At 39.9% G+C, this 18,869-nt stretch overlaps 1 protein-coding gene across 11 annotated transcripts in view; it reads left to right on the forward strand.

Moving 5' to 3' along the window:
- The window catches only part of PAK1 (p21 (RAC1) activated kinase 1), a 235,227-nt gene that overhangs the window by 159,928 nt on the left and 56,430 nt on the right, over nt 1–18,869 (forward strand). For 9 of the 11 annotated variants that reach the window (XM_082627866.1, XM_082627868.1, XM_082627871.1 and 6 more), the window contains one exon: nt 10,691–10,901. In XM_082627866.1, the coding sequence (XP_082483992.1) occupies nt 10,712–10,901 (190 nt within the window). In that variant the 5' untranslated portion in view covers nt 10,691–10,711. The remainder of the gene's footprint in view (nt 1–10,690; nt 10,902–18,869) is intronic. The other 2 variants (XM_082627865.1, XM_082627873.1) reach the window with 1 other exon arrangement.

Here is an 18,869-nt window from a genome sequence, read left to right on the forward strand (position 1 = left end):
CTACATGGATAGGAGGTTGTGTTTGGAGTATATATGATTCTCTCTAGATATTGGTGTCAATGAACATTTTGAGGATAAGGTCCAGGGTGTGATCATGGGAGTATTGGTTAACTTGGACTATAGGTCAGCAAATGAGATAGCCAGAGTGTTGGAAGTGTCATCATTGTGTCTGTTGAATCACCTAGAATGTTAACTGGAAGGGTACAGAAGAACACTGATCTAAGGACCTTTGGGTGGAGTGTCCAGGAAGTAGGTATTAGGCAGCAAGGGAGTGTGATAGCAGCCAGTGGAGGCTACTCAAAGGAACAGAAGTTTTACAAGAGGAAGAAAAAGGAGTGGTTTGGTAATGGCACTGAAAATTAAGGACCACACTGATAGGTTGGGTGTAAGAGAGAAAACAGCCTTCAGTTGAGAGAGCTGCTAGAGAAGTCTCTTTCTCAGGAGATAACCAAATTTCTTTTAAGGCAAAGAGGCAAGGGGAATGAGCCCATGACAAATGGGAAGTTCCAGAGGAAATAGTGGGAGGGATCCAGAGTCAGGAAAGGGTTGAGGAATTTGGTCAGATTAGAAGACATACAGAAAAGGTTGGGTATGAGAGTTTGGGTGGTCAAGGCTGTCTGAAGTACATGGACACTGGAAGCTTGATTAAATTTGTCGTGATTCTCTTTTAAAGGAGAGAGGACAGTCTATTTTCATTCTGTTGTTCCTAATACTTCCAAGAGAATATGTTCCTTTGAGGCAGCATGTGGCAGTGTGGGAAATCATAGGATATGTTCAGGCAGATTGACTGGAAGATCATCCATCTAGGAGACAGCAGAATAGATTCCAGTGTTTCTTGGGAGGTTAAACTAGATCACCTTATTGGTTCCTTCAGCTCTCAGATTGTATGAGCCTCAGGTTTTAGTGATTATTTTCTCAGTTCAGGCCATCCATGGGGAGGGCTGGAGGTTTGAAGCTTAAATTTGAATTTTTCCCTTAACTATTGGGAATAGCTCAATGGGGGATACAGGTCAGGGATTTCCCAAGATGGTAGGAGGAGGATTATAAGACATTTGGTGCTGGTTTCTGTGAGTCACTCTAGTGACTATCTGCAGGGGTGACAGGGGTGAGGAAGATGTGTAGTATTATTGGTAGGGGGAGGAGAGGGTGAAGGTATAGGATCAGCGTAAGTTAAGTCTCTGACTCCAAATTTCTCTGTCTTTTCCATTTCACTTTGCTGCCTCTCATACCTCTCCAATGTAGGAAGTTTTCCAGATATTCTATTTCATTGAGTGATCTTAGCTAAGTTGCATACCCTTATGGGTTTCATGTTAGAACTATGAAATAAAGATTTGGAACTAGCTGATTTTTCAAGATCCTTCCAACTCCTGTGTTTTTCTTCTCTAAACCAGGCTGCCTTTTAGTCAGTAAACCGTTACTAATTACCTAGTTGTGCCAGGTCTATGCTGGGTGGGACTTGGGGACATAGACATTAATCAGACTTAGTTTTGTCCCTTGACTTGTTCATGGTCTGGTGAGGTTGATATCATGAAATATGGAACCTGCTCCCTAGAATTATGTATAAAATGCTATTAAATTTGGGGCAAGGTAGAAATAGGAGGGCTGTGTGAATGTTTTGTAGAGGAAGTGAGTCAAGCCGGGTCTTGAAGAATGAGTAGGAGTTTTCTTGGCAGACAAGTTGGGACATTTTAGGCAGAGAGAACAGTGTGGGCAAAGGCAGTAGCCTGAAAGCAGATTGGGTTGGAATGACAAGTTTAGAGATAGAAGAGATGAAACTGGATAGATGAGTGGGGGATGAAAACAGGTGTGTTTTTTTGTTGTTGTTGTTGTTTTTTTGCGATACACGGGCCTCTCACTGTTGTGGCCTCTCCCGTTGCGGAGCACAGGCTCCGGACGCGCAGGCTCAGAGGCCATGGCTCACGGACCCAGCTGCTCCGCGGCATGTGGGATCTTCCCGGACCGGGGCACGAACCCGCGTCTCCTGCATTGGCAGGCGGACTCTCAACCACTGCGCCACTGGGGAAGCCCGAGAACAGGTGTTTTTTGAACATCTATTTTGTGTCAGGCAGCATGCTAGGAGCTTTTATATATGCTTTTCAACTCTCATGATAGCTCTGTAAAATAGACAATCCTATTTGTATTTTAAAAAAGAGGAAACTGTGCTTCCCTTGTGGCGCAGTGGTTGAGAGTCCGCCTGCCGATGCAGGGGACACGGGTTCATGCCCCGGTCCGGGAAGATCCCACACGCCGCGGAGCGGCTGGTCCCGTGAGCCATGGCCGCTGAGCCTGCGCGTCCGGAGCCTGTGCTCCGCACCGGGAGAGGCTGCAGCGGTGAGAGGCCCGCGTACCACAGAAAAAAAAAAAAGGATAAAAAAGAGGGAACTGAGGGTCAAAAATTAAAGTAGCTTTCCTAACAGCTCAGAAAGAGCTTCCAGTTTTCCTCCCTGCTACCTCAGCAGTTGCTTTCTTGTTGCTAAACCAGTGCGAGTGGCTGGAGGCTGCATAGCAGGAATGTCTTTGACTTGTCAGAAGGACATCCCTCAGCAAATTCAAGACTGTAGCATTCCAGGCTTCTGCCAAAGAAAACCTCCTGGCACAATTTAATTAAAGATCAGATTCTCATAACCAGGTGTCAAGGGCATGCAGTACTCCCCAGTCTTGGGTGGAGTGTTGAGCATGCCAGCCTTAGCAGCTCTGAGTTGTTGGAACTGAGAAATGTGATTAATACATGAGATAGGTTTTATTTCTTTTCTCCTTCCCCATCTTCATTTAAATAATGGCCTGAGGTAATATTAAAGGTTATCTAGTCCATTCCTTTGCCTCTAGAGTGAACAGTGAGGTATGGTGTAGTGGAAAGAGAGGTGATTCTGCAGTCACACAGACTTCATCTCAGGTTCCTGCCTCTGCTCTCCACTAGCTGTGTGACCCTGGGTGGCTGGCAGCATCTCTGAGATTTTGCTTCTTCTGATTTGTTCACTCTTTTATCCCCAGCACCTAACACAGTCTGGCAAACAGTAGGTGATGAATAAATATTTACATGAATGAATGAGAAAAATGATACCAACCAAATAGATTTCCAGGCTTTCTTGTAAACTCCATTAATGTTAGTGGTTATTAAAATAACAGCCCCAGGTGATGGCTGAAACCCTGTTTGTAAAGATGGTTAGTCCAGGAGTTTCAATGGGGATACTCTTAAAAGAATTTTAGCAACTTTGTTAGGCAATTTAGAGAACTCTCCTAAATTCCAAGTCCCATTGTGTGAGCTCAAGGCACCACAGAGTCGTCAGTGCAGATGGATAGCAGCTGGTCCCCTCCTCCAGGCAACACTTCTTTTCTCATTGTCATACATCAGCCTTTTTTAATCAACAGCGTCATCTTTTATTTTTAACATGGGACATTCATTGTACAGATCTAGAACTGCTTAGAAAGGACCATTTTTCTGACTAACGCTGTATGTGTTGCAGAAAATGAAAGGTCCTCTGTGATTGCTGTGTCCTACTTTTTCACCTTCATGTTGCGTTCTACCACACTGTACTCTCACGCATGTTATTCCTATGGTCTGGGATATATTTGCCGTCATCGTTCTCTGTCAAAATCATTCATTTTATTGTCTGTTTTCCTTGGTCAAGGTAATATACCAATGCCTGGGCCTATCCCAGACCAATTAAAATCAGAGTTAAAGCAGTGGTATTCCCCCCCACCCCCGCTGCCCCCACTTTTTAATTAGGAAAATCTGAAACATACAGCAAAGTTGAAAGAATTTTATAGTGAATAACTGTGTAATCGCCATGTAGATTTTTCTACCATTAACATTTTCATGTTAACTTGCTTTATCACATCCATTATATATTATATATTAACATGTATATTATATCACATCCCTATGTTCATCCATTAATGTATCTTACTTTTAAAAAATGCATTTCAAAGTAAATTGCAGATATTAGTATACTTCCCCTCTTAAGTACTTCATCTAGTGTTTTAAAAAGCTCTCTTAAGTACTTCATCTGGTGTTTTAAAAAGCTCCTAGGGAATTCTAATAGTCCAGAGTCAAAGACCACTAGTCTGACCTATTTATTCTTTAAGCCCCTACTCTTTTTTTTTTGGCTGCACTGCGCAGCATGTGGGATCTTAGTTTCCCAACCAGGGATGGAACCCATGCCCCCCGCAGTGGAAGTGTGGAGTCCTAACCACTGGATCACCAGGGCATTCTCCTAAGCCCCTACTCTTAACACCACTTCTTCTGTGAAGCCTCACTGATGACCTCGGTTTAATATAGTCTTTCCTTTCTGTTTCTTCTGACATTTTACTGCTTGTACTGTTCTACAGCACTGTTCACAATTGGCCTGACATTATGGTTTTCTAGTTCCTGTCTATCTTGCTTACTAGACCGTGAGAACCTCTAGAGTTGGGAACATATTCATTTATTTATCTCTATATCCCTAGTTTCTGGCATAGCACCTTACAAGTAAGTACTCATTAAAAATTATTTATTCGAATTGTACTTGAATGAAGAGCCTGCAACTGCAGTAAAAGGTGTACATAACTTTCACATGGCTGATTTGAGGACCAAGAAATTATTTATCTTCTCTGTTGCTTAGTTCGTGGCAGACATTTAGTAAATATCAATCTTAAGTCCAGCCCAAACATGTTTATATATTTCTATATTTGCGATTGGCTAGATCTGACGGATCTAAATGTAAATCAGAAGTAGCCTAGTTTAGGTTAGAATAGGTACAGCGGGGTGAGAATTACCTCAAGTATAGTTGGAAAATCCTTTGGCAGAGAGTCGGAAGACTTGAGTTCCAATCCCCACCTTTAAATTTCTGTGTGATCTTTGGCAATTTCTTTCTGCTTTTTGGACCTCCGTGTTCCTGTTACGTGAGGGGGTCAGATTAGATGACCTCTAAGGTTGCTTCTGGCTTTGATGTTATGTGTATCTTAAAATCTTTGATTATCTTGGCTGTGATTCATACTTGTGGCTGTGGAATCCAGATGTGGTAAAGTAGAAAGAAGTAGTTGTTGGTGAACATACTCCTCTGAATCCCTGACCAGTTTTGTTCAGTATGTAAAGTACCTTGTACATACTGGCTACTTGAAAAGTGTTTTCTTTCTCTTTTTTCTACTCTAGCACTGTATCTTTATGCTTTTTGTAGAAAAAGAAACATAAATCACTTCCCCTCCTTGGTTGCCTCTTGACCAGTGTCTGTCTAGAGACTGACTGCTCAGGAGGAAACAACAGTTTGCAACTCATAGGTGAAGAGAGTTCTATTAGGACTATAGCTAGTAAATAACAGAGCCAGGACTTAAACTTGTCTGATTTTAACTCCAGTCATCTTTTTACTATATCGCCCTGCCAGTGGCCCTTTTGAAACTTCACAGTGATCCTACATTTATTATAGAGTCATTCAGTTGATTAATAATTAGTACTTCAGTATAATTAGTTGCTTATAAATTATTAGGCCCCCTGAGCCTCTGGGGCATTGGTAACACATGGTCAATCTGTCTTTCTCTCTGTTATATCAGTTTGTCATCTAGGATAGATAAAGGTTAGTAAACATTTTAAGATACACGTAACATCAAAGCCAGAAGCAACCTTAGAGGTCATCTAATCTGACCCCCTCACGTAACAGGAATACGGAGGTCCAAAAAGCAGAAAGAAATTGCCAAAGATCACACAGAAATTTAAAGGTGGGGATTGGAACTCAAGTCTTCTGACTCTCTGCCAAAGGATTTTCCAACTATACTTGAGGTAATTCTCACCCCGCTGTACCTATTCTGACCTAAACTAGGCTACTTCTGATTTACATTTAGATCCGTCAGATCTAGCCAATGGCAAATATAGAAATATATAAACATGTTTGGGCTGGACTTAAGATTGATGAATTTTCATTCTAAATGTTGGCCTCAGGCTTAGCTTTATTCTGCAGCTTGTCAGAAGGCGTTGGCTTGTCATCCTCCCCAATCTTTGACCTGCAGAGATTGCTAGAAGATTTAATATATATTTGGTCATGTTATTCAAGAGCTGAGTTATTTCTTGCAAATCAAAACTACAATGAGGTAACATCACACCAGTCAGAATGGCCATCATCAAAAAATCTACAAACAATAAATGCCGGAGAGGGTGTGGAGAAAAGGGAACCTTCCTACACTGTTGGTGGGAATGTAAATTGGTACAGCCACTATGGAGAACAGTATGGAGGTTCCTTAAAAAACTAAAAATAGAACTACCATATGACCCAGCAATCCTACTCCTGGGCATCCGGAGAACACTGTAATTCAAAAAAAGATACATGCACCCCAATGTTCGTTGCAGCACTATTTACAATAACCTGGACATGGACGCAACGTAAATGTCCATCAACAGAGGAATGGATAAAGAAGATGTGGTACATACATACAATAGAATATTACTCAGCCGTAAAAAAGAACAAAATAATGCCATCTGCAGCAACATGGATGGACCTAGAGATTGTCATACTGAGTGAAGTAAGTCAGACACAGAAAGACAAATATAGCTTGTATGTGGAATCTAAAAAAAAAGGGTACAAATGAACCGTATTTACAAAACAGAAGTAGAGTCACAGAGGTAGACAACAAACTTATGGTTACCAGGGGATAAGGGTGGGGACAGATAAACTGGGAGATTGGGACTGACACATACACACTACTGTATGTAAAATAGATAACTAATAAGAACCTGCTGTATAGCATGGGGAACTCTATTCAATACTCTGTAATGGCCTATATGGGAAAAGAATCTAAAAATAAACAGTGGATATATGTATATGTATAACTGATCCACTTTGCTATATACCTGAAACTAACACAACATTGTAAATCAACTATACTCCAATAAAAATTAAAAAAAAAAGAATTTCTTCTTTTTCCTATCAGGATTGAAATTTTGGACTTGTTTTCCTATAAACAAAGTTTAGAATAGTGTAGGTTTTAAAATGTGCTAATTATTGTGCTAGATACAGATGGACAAAATGACCTCTGAGTGGATCTATGAAGTGTAAAGAGAGTAAAGACTTGTGCAGAAGCCATAGGAAAGGACTGGATGGAGGGCTGCAGAGAAACTGGAAAGTAGTGTAAAAATATTAAGTCCAAGTAAGTTCAAAGGAAAGGTTCAAGAAGGCACAAACTTGTGTTCTGTGAGTATAGTGGAAAGTACTGGCAATGTTTAGCATTGAGAAAATAGATTTTGGGCGGTGGGGGGAGTCTTGAGAGATGATTTCAGGTACGTAAAGTTCTGTCTGGGAAGAGGCAATAGACTTTCGCTGAGTAGCCCTCATAGGATTTAGAAATAATAGATGGAAGTAGTGTTTGTTCATTTGTTGTTCTTTTATTTATTCATTTGCTTGTTCATTTGTTCAACAAATCTTTACTGATTACCTGTTCTGTGCCAGGCCTGGTGTTGGGGATTGCGATCACTGAACTTTGTTCTTGAGGAGTTCATAGTCTTAAGTCTGGCAGGGAAGGGAAGTGCAGGGAGAGGCAAATGTGTAAACAAATAATTTCAATTCAGCGTGAGAAGATAAAACAATATAAGTGAGGGCTTTCCTGGTGGCACAGTGGTTGAGAGTCCACCTGCCGATGCAGGGGACATGGGTTTGTGCCCTGGTCCGGGAAGATCCCACATGCCGCGGAGCGGCTGGGCCCGTGAGCCATGGCTGCTGAGCTTGCACGTCTGGAGCCTGTGCTCCGCAACAGGAGAGGCCACAACAGTGAGAGGCCCGCGTACTGCAAAAAAAAACAAAACCAAAAAAAAAAAAAACAATATAAGTGAGGGCTCTCTAAATGAGGTCACCAAAGATAGAATAGGCTGACTTGTGAGACTGTAGATTTCCTATCACTGGAGGTTTTCAAGCACAGGCTAGATGACCTGGGCTGGAATGTGGTACAGAGTATTCAAACATTGTATTCCAACAACAGATTTTAGGTTTTAATAATTTAGAATTTTTTTTGAAAGTGGCGATCTACCACCTAAGAGTTCTCCAAACACAGTGGAAGAACTGAGAAATGAAGAAAAGCCATATCAGAAAGGTTGATGAAGCCTTTCTTGGTGCAATCCTGGGCTGTCATCCTGAAAAGGAGTAATATTCAATGAAGCTTTTGGCTGAAGGACCTAAGAGGCAAGGAAGGTCCTGCTTAGGGTATCAGGTGGCTGCAGGGAGTGTAATTTTGGAACTGGCAGTCTGGAGTGGGAAGGTACTCTTGAGAGCTGGGCCAGTAGAAATTCTCTTTGGGGGGGCTGAGGGACTTGAGTTGGGGCTGGGAGGGAAAGCAAAGACAAATCTGCAAAATGAAACTGGAAGAAATGGATAAAAAGCACACCACCCAGAGAGTTACTCTAGATTAACAAGATTGTCCTTGCTTACTTGATTTCTTTTGTTCAAAAAGAGAAGTAAGGAGCAGTGGGTTTGTCAGAGGTAGGTCAGGATGAATTATATAAACAGATGAAGTTTAAATTTGATCTTAAAAGATGAGCAAGATTTTCATCAGTCAGAGGAGGGAGAAATCACTGACAAGAAGCATTGGGGGTGGGGGGCAGGTAGGGCAAGAGGAGGGTAAGAGACTACTTGGCAAATTCAGGAGAACAGAGATTTCTGAAGTGTGGTTTGAATGCAAGCTGTGTCCAGGTACAGTGGCTTAGTTTGTGAGGCAGTTCAATATCAAAGATTGCAAAGGACCTTAAAATTTTGTCTGTACTGAATTCCTTAAAGGCAAGGTATATAACTTTGTCAAACTTTTGATTAATAGAAATATTTATTGAACCCACTGTTGAGTTAGATACTATACTAGGCTCTTTTGGATTACAAAGGTGACAAAATCGTGCCTGACCTTTGGGTTACATTCTTCCTGGCGAAGATAATTATAACAGTAAAAATAAATGTGATAACCTGGAAATATACCCATTGCCTTTGGAGTGTGGAAGAGGGGACCTTAACTTCTTGAAGGTGAGAACATTTCAAAAGGGCTTCATAGAAGAAATAGCAGTTGAGGGGCTTGCCTGGTGGCGCAGTGGTTGAGAGTCCACCTGCCGAGGCAGGGGACGCGGATTCGTGCTCCTGTCTGGGAAGATCCCACATGCCGCGGAGTGGCTGGGCCCGTGAGCCATGGCTGCTGAGCCTGCGCATCCGGAGCCTGTGCTCCGCAACGGGAGAGGCCACAACAGTGAGAGGCCCGCATACGGCAAAAAAAAAAGAGCAGTTGAAGGAGGAGTGAATTTGAGGATAGGGAAATTGGCATTCTAAGCAGAGGGAACAGCATGTGTAAAGGAATGAAAGTGTGAAAGCTACAGTATACTTGAAGAAGTTGGGTGTGGCTAGAGTATAAGGGGAATTAGAGGGAGTGGTAGTGGTTGGAAATGAAGCTGATGGTGGAATGGGTTAAACAATGGGAGAGCCTTCAAAAGCAAGCTAAGGAACTTTAGCTTTTACTCTGGGATGTCACTGAAGGGTTTTAAGTAGAGGTATGAGTGTTTTAAGATCACTGATGGCATGTGGAGAAAGGATTGAGGGAAAAAATGGATGCAAGGGATCATTTAGCTCTGCATTTATTAGAAAATATTAAGACTCCTATAGATTTTGTCCATAGCATTTAAGTAATTAACTTCTAAAGCAGTGGTATTCAATTCTGGCAGGCACTGGGATCACTAAGTTTTAAAATTATAAATTTTGGGCTTAACCCAACCATTCTAAATCAGAATTTATGAGGGTCATACAAGGACATCTATATTTCTGAAAAGTTTTGGTGATTATTACACTTTTTTTTTTTAATGATTAGAAACTTCAGTCTAAAAAGCACTGTTGTGTTTGACTCTAAGGAGCTTACATTCTAAATAGTCATGGTTAAAGATATAATTTCCAGTGTAGCATGAAGAATAATGAGAAACTTTATTAACTCTGGATATATTCATATTTATCTGTTGTCAAGCACACTTATTTAAGGCAATAACACCTATCTTCACTAAAACTACTGGTTCCATGTGATAGGGATTTTTTTTCCTTTTCTTTTAGATTTTATTCCTTCTGTTTCCCAGAAGCACTGGAAATTGCCTGTAAATTCAGCACCATATAGGACAAGATGGTTAATGCATTGATCATCATATATTTAGAACAAGGTCAAATTTTAGAGGAAGGAGATACTGGAGAGATGATAAAGGCCAGGGGTCAGCAAACTTTTCTTGTAAAGGACCAGATAGTAAATATTGTAGGTTTGTGAGCAACCTAAATATTTTAGGCCTGTAACTCACTGTGTGGAATGCTGTTGGCAGTTTTATTTAATCTTCATGTGAACAACTGAATGGAACCCAAGTGGTTAAGGAATTTCTCTAAAGCTTGTTAAGTAGCACAGGGATTCATTCTCAGTTTAACTGGGCCAAATTTCTGCCTTTTAAATCACATCATGGTGGTTTTTTGTGCTCTCCAATGCCTTAGATAGGAGAATGAAGAGAAAAGCAAGAACCTTGTGAATTTTCAGCAGTGCTTGGCACAGAGCAGGTATTACATCTTTGAGTATGGTGGACTGAATAAGATAGCAGTAGTCATGGTATGCAGTGGAAGGGCTTGAGGTGGGTCCTGGAGGAAGGGTTGTAAAATTTGAATTCCTTTAAAATTTTCAATACATATTTCCTTTTGCTCAAAAAATAATAAAAGAGTTATGTTTTTCTTTCTGATTCCAGTAGCTGCTGCTGGTGGTGACAATGTCGAATAACGGCCTAGACATTCAAGACAAACCCCCAGCCCCTCCGATGAGAAATACCAGCACCATGATTGGAGCTGGCAGCAAAGATGCTGGAACCCTAAACCACGGTTCCAAACCTCTGCCTCCAAACCCAGAGGAGAAGAAAAAGAAGGACCGATTTTACCGAGCCATCTTACCTGGTGATAAAAGTACAGTATTTCATTTCTTTCTCATCATTTGTATACTTAAAAAAAATTTTTTTGTAACCTGAATAAAATATTTTTCCCTTCCTTGATTTAATTTTCCTTTAATCCCTCTTTTTCTCATTAAATATTTTCCTTATTACTTATCTTCTTTTCCTGAAATGACTGTGAAGTCAAATGGAAAATAGACCCATTATTACACTCTATTAACTATATCTGACCAAAATTCTAGGAAAATAATTATGTTCTTGCCAGATTTTGGGGAATCTGAAGCCATATATTTACTTACTTTTTAAGTTCTTAAACTGTTTATGACCTCACAAAATATAAGAAATATTGAAATATCTTCATTTGGATATGGTTTTTCCCCCAAACTAGTTTCATTTGGAATGTCTTCTTTCCAGATTCTTTTTTTTTTTTTGAAAATTTTTATTTATTTATTTTTGGCTGCATTGGGTCTTCGGTGCTGCGCACGGGCTTTCTCTAGTTGTGTTGAGTGGGGGCTACTCTTTGTTGCGCTTCACAGGCCTCTCATTGCAGTGGCTTCTCTTGTGGCGGAGCCCTGGCTCTAGGTGCTCAGGCTTCAGTAGTGGTGGCACGCGGGCTCAGTATGTCGCTCGTGGGCTTAGTTGCTCCACGGCATGTGGGATCTTCCCGGACCAGGCATCGAACCTGTGTCCCCTGCATTGGCAGGCGGATTCTTAACCACTGCACCAGCAGGGAAGTCCCTTGTATCCAGATTCTTTTTTTAAAATTAATTAATTAATTGATTGATTGATTTATTAATTTTTGGCTACGTTGGGTCTTCGCTGCTGAACCCAGGCTTTCTTTAGTTGCGTTGAGCAGGGCCTACTCTTCGTTGCAGTGCACAGCCTTCTCATTACAGTGGCTTCTCTTGTTGTGGAGCACGGGCTCCAGGTGCACGGGCTTCAGTAGTTGTGGCACACAGGCTTCAGTAGTTGTTGCTTACGATCTCTAGAGCGCAGGCTCAGTAGTTGTAGCACACGAGTTTAGTTGCTCTGCAGCATGTGGGATCTTCCCAGACCAGGGCTCGAACCTGTGTCCCCTGCATTGGCAGGCGGATTCTTAACCACTGTGCCACCAGGGAAGTCCCAGTACCCTTTCTCTTACTCTTTCATTGAAGCTGGGAGGCTTAGCTAGTAGGCTACGTGGTAAAGTCAGAATTGGGATTCTGAAACAGTAGGCCAAATATGCCAAGTACAGTGGTGAATTGCAGAAAATATGTTGCAGAAAAATATACCTGTATAACTACAGATCAGGGGAGATGGTAGATAATAGTATCATTAACCAAATAGGGAACACAGGAAGAGGAACAAGTGAGGAAGGTTGATGGTTGGAGAGCAGGAAAGATGATGACTTAAACAGATTGCATTTGAAGTGAAAAGATAATATTAGACACTTTGCATTTGAGACGTCTTGACATAGAGATGTCTAATAGGCAGTGATCTTACATATGGGAAATGATTGTTGAAAAACTGAAATGAGAACTATTGAGGACTCTAATTGAGTACATTGGGCATGCATTTTGTGTTTACCCTTTCCTCTACCCCACCTTCATTGTGAGCTCTTTTGGGGTCTAGATAGAAGAGGCACACATAAGTTGCTTAACTTTTGTTTTCTGGCTAATTCATTTATGTAGCAGCTGCCAACTTCCTAGGTGAGGAGCTATGATCTAGGTGATGTTACTCTACCATAGAATCTTCTCCCACATATATAGCCACTTTGTTTATCCCTCAGTTTAGATGTGTGCTTATTTTTAATATTGTACTTTATCAACCATAATTCTTGATCTCTATAAATAAGTAGGCTTTCAGCCCAGGTTTCTACATGCAGTAAAGAGGACTTTTAAAAATAAAAAATAAAAAGTTGGAATTGTTCTTACTGACAAACCAGGAAGACGATGAGATTCCTGACCAGTAGGCATCATCAAAATTAAAACTTTTGTGCTTCAGAAAGAAAGGGAAAAGATAACCCACAGAATGGGAGAAAATTTTCCTAAATCATATATCTGATAAGGATGTTATATCAAAAATATAAAGAGTTACTATATTACCAAAAATGAAAACATATGTCCACACAAAAACTTGTACATGAATGTTTATAGCAGCATTATTGATAATAGCTAAAAAGTGGGAACAACTCAAATGTTCATCAACTGATGAATGAATAAATAAAATGTGATATATCCATACAAAGAAATATTAGCTGGTAACAAAAAGAAATGAAGTCCTGATCCATACTACAAAAGGGGGGACCTTGAAAACATTATTATTAGTGAAAGAAGCCAGTCACAAAGGATCACATACTGTATGATTCTGCTTATATGAATTATCCAGGCAAATTCATATTATCCAGGCAAATTCATAGACAGAAAGTGAAGAGTGGTTGCCTAGGGTTGTAGGGGGATGGCTAAGAGGTATGGGGTTTCTTTTTGGGGTAATGAAAATGTTCTAAAGTTGATTGTGGAGATGATTCCCTAGCTCCATGAATGTATTGAGTCACTGAATTTTAGACTCTATGGGTGAATTGTATAGTATGTGAATTATATCTCAATAAAACTCTGTTAAAAAAAAAAAACAGCTGATGGAAGTGTTTAGACATCATTGGGAACCGAAGGGATGACCTTATGTATTGAATGGGGAGATGGGGATTGGAATATCGGTGTTGTAGTCTTGGTTCTCTCATAATTTGGCTGCCTGGTTTGGGTCAGTTACTTGTCTTTGGACTTCAGTGCCTTCATCTAAAATATTAGAGTCACACAGATATAGGGAACAAACTAGTGGTTACCAGTGGGGAGAGGGGAGGGGGAAGAGATAATATAGGGGTATGGGAAAAAGAGGGTTATTATGGGGTTATATGAAATCATGTGAGAATGGATACATGTATATGTATGGCTGAGTTGCTTTGCTGTGCACCTGAAACTATCACAACCCTGTTAATTGGCTATACTCCAATATAAAATAAAAAGTTAAAAAAAAATCGTGTGTGAAACCTTTGAAAATTGTAAAGCACTCTAGAATTTGAAGAATCTTTCATTCAATAAAAAACAATTTAAAAAGATTAGTCAAACCAGTAGACATATACAGTCTCTTATAGTTTTGAAATGCTATAATTACATAAGTGAGATATAAAGATGAGGTTAGATCAGGTTGTATATTCGTGAAACAAAACTAGGCCATTGTGAAGTACTTTGTTCAGCAATAAAGCTGTAGATGCAGAGGTTCTTCTGGAAATCCTCGCTGAGTAACCCCAGGCCAGATCTGGTCTGAAAATAAGTCTCATAGCTCAAGATCAAAGCTGTAGCTCTATAAATTCAAAGCATAGATGTAGGAAGCATAGAGTTCTAAGAAGTTCTTGTGAAACGATTTAGTGGCCTCTCTTTCACCACCTAGTTTTGTATTTCCTATACATACCCTGAGCACATAGGTTTCACTCCTTTGCTTTAAGACCTTAGATGGCTATAATTAATGCATGCATCAAAATGAAATAAATGAATTTTTTCCTTTTGTTTGGAAACTTTATTCAGCTTGATTTTGTGCTTGTTGATTTTATCATTCAACCAATAAGCATTTGTCGACCTGCTGCTTTGTGCTTAATTTAGTCCTAGAAGGAAGCACCGCAGTGTTGGCAGTCTTTGAAGTGGTATGCCCTTCATGAAGTATTTGAGAATTTATACCAGCTATACAGAGAAATGGGCTAGAACTGGACTTAGTCTAGATTGAGTCCTACCTCTAACGTTTATTAACTCTGTGATTTTTGCCCTTTTACCTATTTATTTTAATCCCTGTATCCTTAACTGTAAAGTGGGGGATGATTATAATTCCCATCAATCCCATATCATGAATAGGCTTTTGTCATTTGATGTAGTGGATGTAAAAGCATTTTCTAAACTCTAAAACACTATACAAATATGAAGTTTTTTTTTTTTTTTAAGGGAAACCTCATTTCTTGTTTGATCTGATATCTGTAACAACTCATTTTCAGCTGGGGAGGCTGAGGCTTAGAGAAAAGTAAATTGATCGAGGTCTTACAGTTGGAAAGTGGCAGGGATGAGTATGGAACTAAGTCTTCCTAAAGTATCTATTACATCACGACATACTATCTCTGTTAGTTGTCCCCAACCCAGATTACACATCTGACTCACTCATGGTGCTTTTCTGAAATACAGTTGCCCAGATCCTACCCAGACTTTTGGAGCCAGAATTTCCAGAGGGGTAGTTTTGGGGTCTAAAGGGATTTGGGAGATGAGAAAGAAGAGCTCTCTGTGGGCTGCGTTAGTGGTTGAGATTTGAGCTGGCAATGGGTAGAATGTCTATGGGCATTACCTAATGCTGACCTCCAGCGTGGCTTCAGTGTGTGCCTGGGGGGATACATAAATGATTGCAAGAAGCTGTAATTGAGGGCCTGTGATAGGTGGTGCTGAGTTGCAGAATTCCATGTGGGAAAGCCTGGTTCCTGTGGTTAGGATCTGGAGCCTTTGGTTTATTCTATGAAGTCCTGTAGCATTTAGTTTGGAATCTTTTCCTGGCTGCATTTTCACAACCGAAGTGGAATTCTCCAAGCTTGGGAAGAGTTTAGCAAAGTTAATTTTAAAACTGGACTACGTCAGTGTTTATCTCTCCAAGTTTGGAGTGTTTTACTGCCTTGAGCTTAGATTAGCTCAGCTGAACCAATGAGAAGGGCTTCTTAAAAATAAATCTTTAAAAAAAAAAATAAGGTCAATGATTTGTGCTGAAACTTGGATGGCTATACTGCAACCTGGGATTTTGTAATGTCAGCCTCATTTCCCATGTTACCAGAAAGCCAAATGGACTTGGCCAAAGATAGGGTTAATATTAGGATGGATGGGTTTGCAGCCTTCTTTTTTCACTTTATTTCCTCAAGTCTGTGATCTCTAGTTTCATGAAATCAGATGATTCGTTCTTCTTTTTCCTTAGCCACAGTTTCTAAACTGTCTTAATGAGTGGGATGGTAAATCTTACTCTGACACTTTTTTTTATTAATGATAACTCATGTTTGTAAAGCTCTCTAGCTTCTACACAGAACGTACATTTTCTTTATCTTAGTTAATCCTTAAAATAATAAGAGCAATAGTAATAAAAATAGTAATAACAAATAGTACTAACACAATAGTAATAACCATAAAATAGTAACAGCAGTAACTGAGCTTCTATTTATTGAATGCCTATTAGTTACCACAGATTAGGAACTTTGATGTTTGTGAAATGTGCCAATTTTTCAGGGAGATAAATGTTTCACTTTGTAGACGGTAAACTGAGGTAGTTCAGTTTGAGTAACTTGCCCGAGGTCATCTGGGCAAGGAGTGGCTGATCTGCGATTATAGCTTTTTTCTATGATTCCAGGGACCTTTCCACTATACAACCCTGATACTCTTGTGCTCAGAGAGTCAAGGACTTGCCCAAGGTCATATGCTACATAGTTGCAGTGCATGGAGTCTGCATTTGAACAATTGTCTCTTGACTTCTGGACTGTGCTCTTTAATTCTTCTAAGTCCTCAGACACCATGTACTGTTTGAAGGCTCCCATCCTAGAGATGTTCAGACTAATGCCTTTAGTAGAACTGATTTGGTTAGTTCTTTTAACTTATTTTAAAACAAATTTGCATTTAATGACCTCCATTCATATTCACTTAGTCTGCAGAAGGCATAGTGCATGTAGAAGCAGCTATATTGGAGTTCAAGCACTGGAGGTTATCACCATTGACCATCCCTAATTTTGTGACCTTTGGTAAGTTGCTCTACCTTTCTTCACCTCACTTATTTTACCCGTAGTATGGGTACATAATAATATTTATCTCATAGAGTTGCTGAATGGATTTATAAGACTAACGATGTGAAAAAGGTTATGCAAACTGCAGCTTTGTTAAGAGTTGGTAGTAATTTTGTGGCTATTATTGCTTGCAGTCATGGTTTTCTTTTGGAATCCGTGATTAACACTTAAGAGTTGCTATGAGATTTACAAAAGAACAACTCTTAATAGGATTCCTCCAAGATAGAATTAAAGAATGGTCCTGGGGTAAAATACCTTTCTCTTGCTACATATAGCCTGTATTTCCTGTTGGTTTAGATAGGGCTATTAGGCCAGATTAAAGAATTTGTGCACTGAGACTAAACAGCCCAAGGAGAGGTTTCCCAAGGAGTTCTCAAGAGTTCTCTGTAGTGTCAGAAGCAGGATTCTAAGCTCTGGACGTGGGCCTGGGCCTCTGGAACAAATACTGTATTTGAAACTGAGGCCAAAAAGGTAAGCCTCTTAAAACTACAAATGTCAAATACTCTTTATATGTTCATGTGTTAAGTGATTTCATTTCCCTGGGGCTCTTTTCTATAGGCTATTCATCCTCTGAGCCACTGTCTTTCTGTGTTTCCATTACTGAAGTTTGTTGTGTATTTGACATTCCGTGCCTGTGATGGTATATTATATGGCATATTAATAATATATCATAGAAATAAGATATAAGATATAAGATATATAACTATAAAACAAAAATCGAAGTAAAACATAAAAATAATCTAAATAAAGCATAAAAATAACATAAGTGTTCTTCTCTACAATCTTTTAATTGACTAGATCAGAGGAAATTTAGGAGCAGAAAGCAATTCCAAAGCCCTGCGACATGTCCCATGCATTCTAGCTATGAGTAAGACCGATGGACTTATGTCATAAATGAACCATTTATGAACCGTAATAAACCATTCCCTTTCTCAAAGCAGCTGCTTCTGGAAGGGAAATTGCCAAGTGTAAAAATAGCTTAAACCCTAGCAATTGGCATGTAGGCAAATGGTTCTCACTAAGGTACTAAGGAAAGAACCTTTGGAATCAGACCTGGGTTAAAATCCCAGCTCTTACTAACTATATGAGCTTGAGCAAATTAGTTAACTGCTTTTTAGTTTCCTCATCTGTAAAATGACAGTAGTCATAATGTATCCCATAGGATTATAAGAATTAAGGAAAATAATTTATGGTTATAGTATCTTATACATGGTAAGTTCTTATTTAATGTTATTTCTTCTCATTATAACAAAGTATGTTTTCTTGATTCAACTTGAAATTCTTTAGGGGAGGCAAAGTAGTAGAATATAAAGGGCCTTGGCTCTTGATGCCACACTTTTTGAATTTGAATTACTTCAAGAACTGTAGGCAGGTCCATGCTTCAATTTCCTAATCTCCAAGTAAAGTTGACTCTCAGGATTGTGGTAATTATATGAGATGATGTATATGAAGTACCTGTTAAAACTGTGGGATGCTGTGTCAGGAAGAAATGTAGATACAGGACTTTGAGAGTGCTGATCTTTCTGTTTTCAAAGACATTTGGAGTATAGGAGCTGAAAGGGCACTTAAGATCATCTAGTTCATGCTCCCCATTGTTCAGATGAGAAAGCTGAGCACCTGGACTGTATGGTGTGGTAGAGGCAAAACTGGCCTGGATTCTAGACCTTCTTGTGTGTCCCCCACCGCCACCCCCTGCATTTTGCTGCCTTTCATCAGGGTTATATTGGGTCTGTGGAGGCATTAGGACCTCAGAGTATCTTTTGGCCAGCGTGCTGAGCTACCACAGAGCAGGATTTTAAAACGGGATTGTGAAAATCATGTCAGAGCTGATAAAAATGGAACATTTATTCCTGCCCTGGAGAGAATTTGCATGTCTTAGGCAGATTCCTTAGACTCCCTGTCAGGTTGAGTTAGGTGTCTGATCGTTTGTTCCTTTCTTCACTCAGTGTCTGAGCACCTGTTTTATGCCTGGCTTTTCCTAGCTGTTGGGGATTCGTGATAAATTGGACATGGCCCCTGAACTTAGAATTCAGTCTGGTTGGAAAAAAAAAAGAAAAAATTTTAAATCCCTTAAAATAGGCAATTACTATAATGGTGCTGTGGGAACAGAGGGGAGGGTGAAGAACTCCCCAACCTAGAGATCAGGAAAGACTTCACAGAAGA

The sequence above is a fragment of the Mesoplodon mirus genome (assembly GCF_964341445.2).
Source record: "Mesoplodon mirus genome assembly, chromosome: 7".
Classification (NCBI taxonomy): domain Eukaryota; kingdom Metazoa; phylum Chordata; class Mammalia; order Artiodactyla; family Ziphiidae; genus Mesoplodon; species Mesoplodon mirus.